The sequence below is a fragment of the Diabrotica undecimpunctata genome, chromosome 10, assembly GCF_040954645.1.
Source record: "Diabrotica undecimpunctata isolate CICGRU chromosome 10, icDiaUnde3, whole genome shotgun sequence".
Lineage (NCBI taxonomy): Eukaryota > Metazoa > Arthropoda > Insecta > Coleoptera > Chrysomelidae > Diabrotica > Diabrotica undecimpunctata.
The window spans coordinates 10,646,107-10,655,381 of NC_092812.1; the positions used below are offsets into that span (position 1 = coordinate 10,646,107).

The 9,275-nt window shown below is 30.9% G+C and overlaps 1 protein-coding gene across 1 annotated transcript; it reads left to right on the plus strand.

Moving 5' to 3' along the window:
* The first annotated feature begins 4,346 nt into the window (after positions 1-4,346).
* LOC140452131 (uncharacterized) lies at positions 4,347-8,767 on the plus strand. Its single transcript, XM_072546214.1, has 4 exons — positions 4,347-4,470; positions 6,218-6,284; positions 7,869-7,938; positions 8,542-8,767. Exons 1-4 carry the CDS (start codon positions 4,431-4,433, stop codon positions 8,698-8,700), a joined length of 336 nt encoding a protein of 111 aa, XP_072402315.1. The 5' UTR covers positions 4,347-4,430; the 3' UTR covers positions 8,701-8,767.
* The last annotated feature ends 508 nt before the right edge of the window (positions 8,768-9,275 follow it).

Sequence of the window (9,275 nt, forward strand, 5' to 3'; positions counted from 1 at the left end):
GTACTTCTCCATGGTATATAAATTGTAACAAGTCTCTTAGTGCTTCGTAAGTCACGTTTGTCAAAATTACTATAGGATGTTGACAGGGATTTGACATAAAAATTTCTTTAAAATGTGGGCTACAAACCGAAAGAACCATTTTATGCGCTTTTATGCATTTTCCTTGTGCTGAAAGCGTTACTTCTACAAAATCTTGACTTTTCCATAATAAATTTATTCCTGAACTCATATTTTCGTGGCAATTGTTCCAACATAATGAAAATTTTTCTGACGCCATGGTCAATTGTCTTTAAAAGTTCTTTTAAATTCGGTTTTCTTCCTTATAAATGTAACAATAATTCTAAATATCCTAATTTATTTTAGATAAATAGTTAAATAAAGTCATATCCAATTTCTTCGTCTATATTATTTAAAGAATTTGTCATCCAAGCAAATTCAAAATATAAATGATAAATAACGTCGTAATTTAATATTTCCGATCTGTCGGTGTATTTTCATGGTCAAATATAAATATTTTTAAAAATATACCTTTAGAGAATAAAATTATATGGCACATTTCTTTCATTAAAAAATAGAATTTGATATATAAACAGTTATTTGCGATAATTTCAAAATAAATTATATTCTGTACTAATTTTTAAAAGCAATAAAAATTATGTACTCAACATTCTGAGCTTGACTTAGTTAACTTCTTATATTCAAATACTAAGTAATAATTTCTGTTAGACTGCATAATTTATATAAGGGATAAAAAATAAAATTTACTTACATAATATATTTCATATATGGTTTTTGTTAATTCACTTTTGTCCATTTATCCATTTTTTCCATTTATTGTCCATTATTATGAACTGGGCTGCTGTCGCGGGGCTCCTGGCGGGTTTGGTCCAGAATTTGGAGGGAATTTTCTTACCTGCTGATGCATTTTCTATTTCGAAACTGGTACAGTGGCTTCCATATATCATCTTTTATGGTGATGGATACTTTATCCCATTTTTCCATTTAAATTTCCAGTATGATTTTCCTCTCATCTTGAGCTTCTCTGGATGAAGACTCCTGGTTTCTACCACTTCAGGATCGCCATGTAATAAATAATACTTCACTTATCGTCTCGTATAGTACCTAGATTTATTTAAAACACACTAGATACTCATGATTTAGTTTATTAGTTATCTAAGTACAATACTAGATAGTACTCAGTTGACTTTGACTAACTTAGACCGTTCTCTTGATTCTTCATTCTTAACAACATTGATAATAATACCAATAATCCTGTGATTTCCAGCTATTTACCTCACGTGCGCTTGTTGATATATTATTGTTTTTACTTGTTTAATTTGTACACATTATTTAATAAGCTTTTGATTATATTGCAAATTTCACTAGGTCAGAGCGCGTTCCAGTTACACCGATATTTTCAATGTCGTAAACAAATAATATATTTTGGCAAATTTGTGTCACGTTATTAAAAAGATTACTTAAATCTGATGCTTAATTAAATCCCGTTACACCCGCGTTGCTTTAAAAACATAAAAAATCTACCGGTAACCTATAAAGCAAACAAGAGTGCGTTGATGACCTAGGAAATTTTTGAAGAAGCGATAAGAAAGTGGGATATCGAGCTTAAAGCTCCAGCCATAGACCAAAGTGTCATCAAGAGTTTGAAAAGCCATTACAGGAGAAGACTTTTAATGGAATTGGTTGAGAATAATGGAGATCTTAAACTAAACATTCCTGACGCCATCCTAATGATTAGTAAATGTGGAAGATTCGATGCGTCTTCAGGACAAGGTCAGGTCAGTTCTGTGGAAAGGAAAAACACGACAGACCAAGGTGACAGATTTTTTTGGTAATGTAGGCTAAATATATTTTACAGTAGCATATTATTTTTTTTATTGTACAGTACACATGTTTTAATTTTACAGTCATTTTTTATACTGTATTGCTTATATTATTCGTTAATAAATCTATGTGGAATACAATGTTAATTTATTTATATTCGTTTTGATAATTTTTTTTAAATTAAAATAGGTTATTTAGTGCAGTATTATTAATATAACAGTACCGAATTTTGTCTCTCTCTGTATAACGATCTCTCCTTATAAAGATGAAAATTCCCGGTCCCTTGCATATCGTTATAGAGAGAGAGGACTGTATGTATAATACTGATGTGCTAAAATCTGAAGACGCTAGGTATAACAACATGAAAATTTCAAATAAAGAGCTGACAAGAACCGAAAAGTGTCGACAAGAAGAAAAAAAGTGTTTAGAAAAAAAAAGAGTCATACGAAAACTCTCTAAACGAGATTGTTAACCACTACAATAAAAAAAACTCGCAAAAATTCTACCAGAAGATAAACAGCTGCAGAAAAGAATTCAAACCCAGAATAAAATCATGTAAAGACAGAGATGGTTCCATAATTAGTGACAAAGAAGAGATACTTAACAGGTGGGCGAATCATTTTGAAGAACTACTTAGCGATAGTCGTGAAGAAGACCAAATAGAAATTACTTTGCCTGAAATGGATAAAAACGCTCAAGAGCCGACACCCAACGAAGAAGAAATTAAAGAAGCCATTACAAAACTGAAAAATAACAAAGCATTTGGTTTGGACAATCTTCCTGCCCAATTCTTTAAAAATGGTGGTTACACCCTTTTTAAACACATGCATAAATTAACCAAAATATGGCAACGAAAGGACACGCCAGCAGATTGGAAATTAGGTGTAATGGGCCCTCTTCACAAAAAGGGAGATATGATGGTGTGTGATAACTATAGAGGCATCAGCCGACTTAACGTGGCATATAAAGTATTGTCCAACGTATTGTACAGAAAATTAATACCCCATGCTAAGCAAATAGTTGGGAACTACCAGTGCAGTTTCCGACTCAATAAATCAACAACGGATCAAATCTTCACAGTCAGGCAGATTCTTGAGTAAACGCTTGAGTTCGGAGTCAACACCCACCACATATTCGTGGATTTCAAAGGCGCGTACGACTCAGTCAACAGACAAAAACTTCTACAGGCTATGGTGGAATTTCAAATGCCGCTTTATCTTGTTCAACTAACGGAACTTACACTCACAGGCGTATAGAGTGTAGTCAGAATTCAAAACGACTTTTCAAGACCCTTCCAGTGTAAAAATGAACTGAGACAGGGAGATGGACTGACGTGTCTCTTATTTAACCTTGCACTAGAAGTCGAGCGTAAAATATTAATACGAATGGCACCATCTTTAATAAATCTGTAGAATGCCATAGACATTATTGCTAGGTCAACAGATTCTCTGATCAAAGCAATTCGATCATTAAGGGCGTCTGCAGTGAAAATGGGATTAAAAATAAACGCACAGAAAACCAAGTATATGTATTGTACTAGATCAGGCAACTAGATACTTAGACTAATAATTGATGATCTGGAACTGGAAGGTGTGGACACTTTCGTCTACCTGGGCTCGTTGCTGACCAAAGACAACAATGTCAGCGAAGAAATTTAAAGAAGAATTGTGCTTGCCAATAAGTGTTATTATGTCTTGAGGAAACAGATGGCCCCAAAACTACCCAGAAAAATGAAAATTACCATATATAAAACACTAATAAGGCCAGTGATAACATACGGGTCAGAAACTTGGTCACATGCACAAAACGACAAAGAATTGCTTAAACATTTCGAGAGAAAAAATCTAAGGAAAATACATGGAGGAGTCCAAGAACAGGGTTTGTAGGCGCTACAACTTTGAGTTATATAGAAGTTTTGGGGAACCTGACGTTGTAAAATGTATTAAATTAGCCCGCCATCGATAAGACGTCTAATTAGGCAAGATGAAGATGCAACGATCAGAAAAATTTTCGACCGAAGAGAACCAGTGGGAAGACGAGACAGAGGAAGACCAAAACATAGGTATCACGATAAGATACAGGATGATCTAAAATCCATCAGAGCTAAAGCATGTAGAAGAGTTTGTTATCAGAGACAGGGACAAATGGAAGATTATTCTGAAGAAGGCTCTGGCTTATAACGAGCTGTAATGTCACTGATGATGATGATGATATAAGTAGACTTTGTAATTTTTACATTTACGAAAAAGCTACTGAAAAATAATTTAAGTTTTCTAATGTACTATTCGTATCTAAGTCAAATTTTCAGACTGTAGAATTAATCAAGATAAGATGACTTATTATGTAGATTTAATATCAATAAAACATCAAATTTTCTATAATATCTTAAATGTTCATTAAGTTATAATAAGTGCTTCACTTATCGTCTATGGAAATCAAAGCTAACAAATATAGAAATGCAGTGGGGAGTATTAACACTAACAAAAAACGTAATCAGTCAAGTGGTCCTTTTTGTTAAGTGGTTGGCTTCTTATTGTATATAAAGCCAAACTGACGATGCACATTATTGTGAAATACAATTCTCAAACATGAAGACTACATTGGTTTTGACTCTCTTGTTCTGCGTCGGTAAGCAATAAATATTTTTTATGTTTATTCAGTATAACCGTTTTATTATCCTTGATTGGTAATATTTGAATATTGTATACTACTTATTATTTATTTTTATCTGTGTCAAAAGTACACAGATAAAAATAAATAATAAACTAAATGGTTCTTAATTCCGCTTGTGTAACAAACTGGATGTACTAAGTATCTCACGGTCAGAAACCAAAGAGACAATTTAAAGAGGCGAAAAAAATCACAAAACTGTTAAAGCCACAAATATACAGTAGAAACGCAGATGATTATTATTATAAGCAGCTGATATTGTTAACAATTTGGCAATATGTTAGGCCTCACTACACGCGTAGGTTGGGCATCCAAGAGCTTTTGTTAGAACTTACGACTCGCAACCAAAGGTTAATACAAGGCTATATATATTGACTTAATTTTCTCATTCTTTTTTATCCTAATTTTCACCTATTAGTATAACTCTTGTATTATTGTTACTAATTGTCATTCAATATTTTTGTAAGTACTCTATTGCATATTTCTAATTTAATTTGAAGTTATTTTTTATTTTCGGCCAATATGACGAAATGCTTAATCTTAAATTTCTATAACGCACATGCATCTTTTTCACTTTTACGGTACATTTTTTAATTATCTCATTCCATGTATAGAATAAATGGCGTTGGACTTGTCTCCTTGTCTCAGGCCCTTAATTGTAGTTATTGGGTTTTAATGTTCTTTTTAAACTGATATCATAATTCAAGTGCTGTTGTAATTTTTTCCCTTATCAATACCCCTAACATTTTGTTATTAAAACCTTTCTTCTCTATATTTTTTCATAATTTTGTTTTTGGTATTGCGTCAAAAGCCTTTTTAATGTCTATATTCAACAAATGCATTTTTTTTCTGTTTGCCTATATTTTTCTATTATTTGTTTGATGTAAATATATAATCATGGGGCTCTTTTCAAATGTGCTTTGTGATTCCTCAATAAAGCTGCCACATGATGAGTCCATAATACTAGTGTATAGGTGATAAATCAATCCTTACAATATTAGGTAGTTTTTTTATGGTAGTAGAATTTGTAGGCTACCGGTTTCGAGGCTTACAATATATGAACTATGATCAGGCCACAGTACATAAGTCTTTGTTTCAACAAAAACTAAATGATAGAAAACACAACATGAAATAAAGAATGAATACCTAACACAAAAAATAAAAATAAAAATGGAAACAATCAACCAAACAACTGCAACAGGTTATTTTCTTCTTGATAGCAGTGAGTTTATAATATTTCTTGAAAATATTCTTTCCATTTGTTAGTTATTTTATTTTCATCTGTGAGAATTTAGTTTTACTCTTCATTTTTGTGCCTCGCTTGTTTAATGTATTCATTAATTTTAAAACTCAGATCAAACAGATTCTAATTGTCTTTACTATTAGTTTTTATCTTTTTTTTTAATTTTGTACTTTTGTCCCTTCTTGCTTTGGTAACAAATTCTTTTACTAATCTCATGCATTTTTTAAATTCTTCATATTTTTCTGCTGCTTCTTAAAATATCTTTTATTACACAAAACAAAAACAAATTGATTATAATTTTTTTATTTGTATGTATCGGCGTATCTGGCTACCAATTATCTGGCTACAAGCGTACCAAATTTTATTTTAATTTTAAAAATACAAAAACTTTAAGAATGCTTTAAGATAAGAGTTATTTTATTTTAAAAATTTTTAACAATAAAAGCCATTGTTTACTTTTAGTTCTGACCGTATTCGCCCAAAGAACCCGTGAGCCTGAACCTGAGCCTACCGATGATCCTGAGCCTGAGTAAGTAAAAATCGTACAAATAAAAGGCAACTTGCTAATAAAATATTTGCCAATCTGGCCAGTTTTATTAAAAATAAATTTTATCGTTAAAATTTTTTTGCCTCAATAATATATTTTTAAAGATTTAGTCCGCCCGATTGAAAATTTACTTTTTAAAAGTATACTAGAACCCCAAAAAATTAGATCGTATCAAAAGTGAGACTTGAACAAAGAAAAATATGTTATTTTGGAGGATGCTAAATTGATCTCGTTCGAAACAAATCTTATTGCATAGCAACCTGGGGCTAGTTTCTTATTTAACAAATCGATATGAAAGGATAACTTAAGGTTACTGTCTATAAAAATATTAAGAAATTTTACAGAATCAACGATACTGATCTGGCTGTTATTGAGAAGCAAGGTCTGAAGAGCTCCTTCTTAGGATGATCCTTCTGCTTTATCCATGTTAACGGAGAGTAAATCGGATTCGGTTCTTATTTCAAGTAGATCATAAGATATAGTTGCATAAGGAGTTGCAATATTACAGTTTCTCCAGATGATACTGATATCATCAGTAAAAAGAAAAATTTTTCCGTCAATGTTCAAGTTGGTAATGTCATTTATACAAATAATAAAAAGTAGAGGACCCGATACTGAACCTTGTGGTACTCTACTTAAATGCATTTGTGACTAGAGTGAGTATCATTTGCTCTAACTAGTTGTTTCCTATTTTACAAGTATAATTGAAGTCAATTTAAAGAAGTACCTCGAATTCCGTGGAAATTAGTTATTCTATTAAAATGTGATTTATACAATCAAAAGCTTTGGCAGTCACAAAAAAACAGTGTCAATTTAACGATTATTGTTCAGTGCTTGATAGACCTCAGGTAGTACAAAAAACACATAATCACTGGTACATTTATTAGATAAAAAGCAGAACTGCCTTTGTAATAAAATGTTGCTTTCAACGAGAAAGGATACAGTCGAAATGATATAGAAAGTCGGGCTTTTATAAGTCTTTTAATAATTTTGTGTACTACTAGTAATGAATCAATAGGTCTGTAGTTGCATGCATTGATTTTCATCCCCTCTATAAAAAAGAATAATAATGACTGTCTTTAGGCACTCTGGAAGTATATCTTTTTTAAAGTAATCATTACTTAGTGAAACCAGGACTTCCTTATATATTTTTGGGAGATTTAGGGAAATTTTTATTATTAATCCATGAGTACTACAGACAAATTTGCTCTTGATACTATTGATTATTTAGGTTAGTTCAGAATTATCAACTGGTCTTAAAAATACCGAATTCGAGACATTTTTTAAATTCTGGAGATAGAGGGTGTGATCTTGTTGTGGCAAAATAGTAGACGTTGTATTTTTACGAAAATTAAAAAAGTATTCATTTAGCTTTTTAGGGTTTGGAAGAAAAAATGTTTGAGCCGGGTTAGTTTTATTTCGAAAATTGTTTATTGTGGACTGAGTTTCTTTTACAACATTTTTAGACCTCAATAATAATAATCTTAATAAGCTTAATATTTTAAAAAATAAAGTCTACGAAATTAAGTTAATTGAATTAATAGAAAAAGTCGTTTCTTTCTACAGATTTGATTGCGACAACTGTATATTATTTACCACTGTTATCAAGGATTTAGTAGAAGACAGAGTACCCTTGGTAAGTTTTATAAGTAACACTATAGTTATCAAATGTGTGTCTGTAAGTGAAAATTTTGTTAGTTTGAAAAGTTAGTTAGTAGTCATAAGTAAAAATTTTGTTTTACATACATTTTGTATGAATTGGCATTAAAATAATCAATTTTATTACTAATAATTAAAATATATTTAAAACATGCAATATTACGTGCATATTTTGAATAAAACAAAATCTGTGTGTAAGAAGTTACAAATATATAACAATAAAACGCTGAAAACTTGTTTTTCAAAACTTCCACAAATTTATTATATTATTTTATGACCATAGTTGTTCCCGCAGAGTGCCTTTCTCAATTTTTGGTATGTGTTTACACTATAGAGTGTGGCATGTGTTTACACTTTAAATAAATAGGTTGAGTAGGGGAGAATTGTTTGACGCAAATTTGTCATTCAGAATTAAATTTGTATTTTTTTGTTAATTTTCATTGATTCTATCTAATAAAGATAACTTAAGGTCTTTATTTTGCATGTGAAGAATTTAAAATAAGTCTAAATTAAAATTTAAATAGTCTAAATTTATAAAGTTAAACTTTAAATTAAAATTACCGTTTTTATGTTATTATAGGACGAAGTTGAAAGAGACGCAGACACATTATGCGGTGTTTTACCAGGTGACTTGAGAGAATATTGTGAACATAATTTGCTCCCAAAAGTTGACAGAATCTATGGCCAGCTCCACGAACATACTCCTGAGGAAGTATGCGAAAATTTGGACTTGTGTTGAGATTCATTAAGAATTTTTTTAAAAATATGTAAATTTAAAAACGTCTAAAATAAATATTTAAATACAATAGTTTTATTCTGTATTAAAATCATATTTTTTTGTCAATATTTCCTGCTTTCTTGTATAAAGTATTTAGCGAATTTTGAGTCACTACTTGGGCCTGTATACGTACAATATTTTACTTCTTTAGGAATTAAATGTGAGTATAGACCAGAAGTCGAAAACTAACTGTAATTTTGAAGTTATACTTCTATACGCGCGCTCGACGTTGGAAATTTGCACGAGAGTGAAGCGGTGAAATCATTATATATGTAAGATATGAGTAAAAGAGAGACAGAAGATAGGTTACATTGTGAAATAAAAAGAGATGAAACTCGTAGAGATGGGAAATAATCAATACAAATCGATAATTTACATTACATTACTTTACCGCTATCGATAGTCTCACACGTTTAGACGTTAGCTTCGAGCTAAATCACCTCAGTCATAATTATTATGTGTAACGTCGTATGTGTGACGTATTTTCATTTTTTAATTTCGCATAAAGTAAAAACTGATTGACCACAATAAAGCAA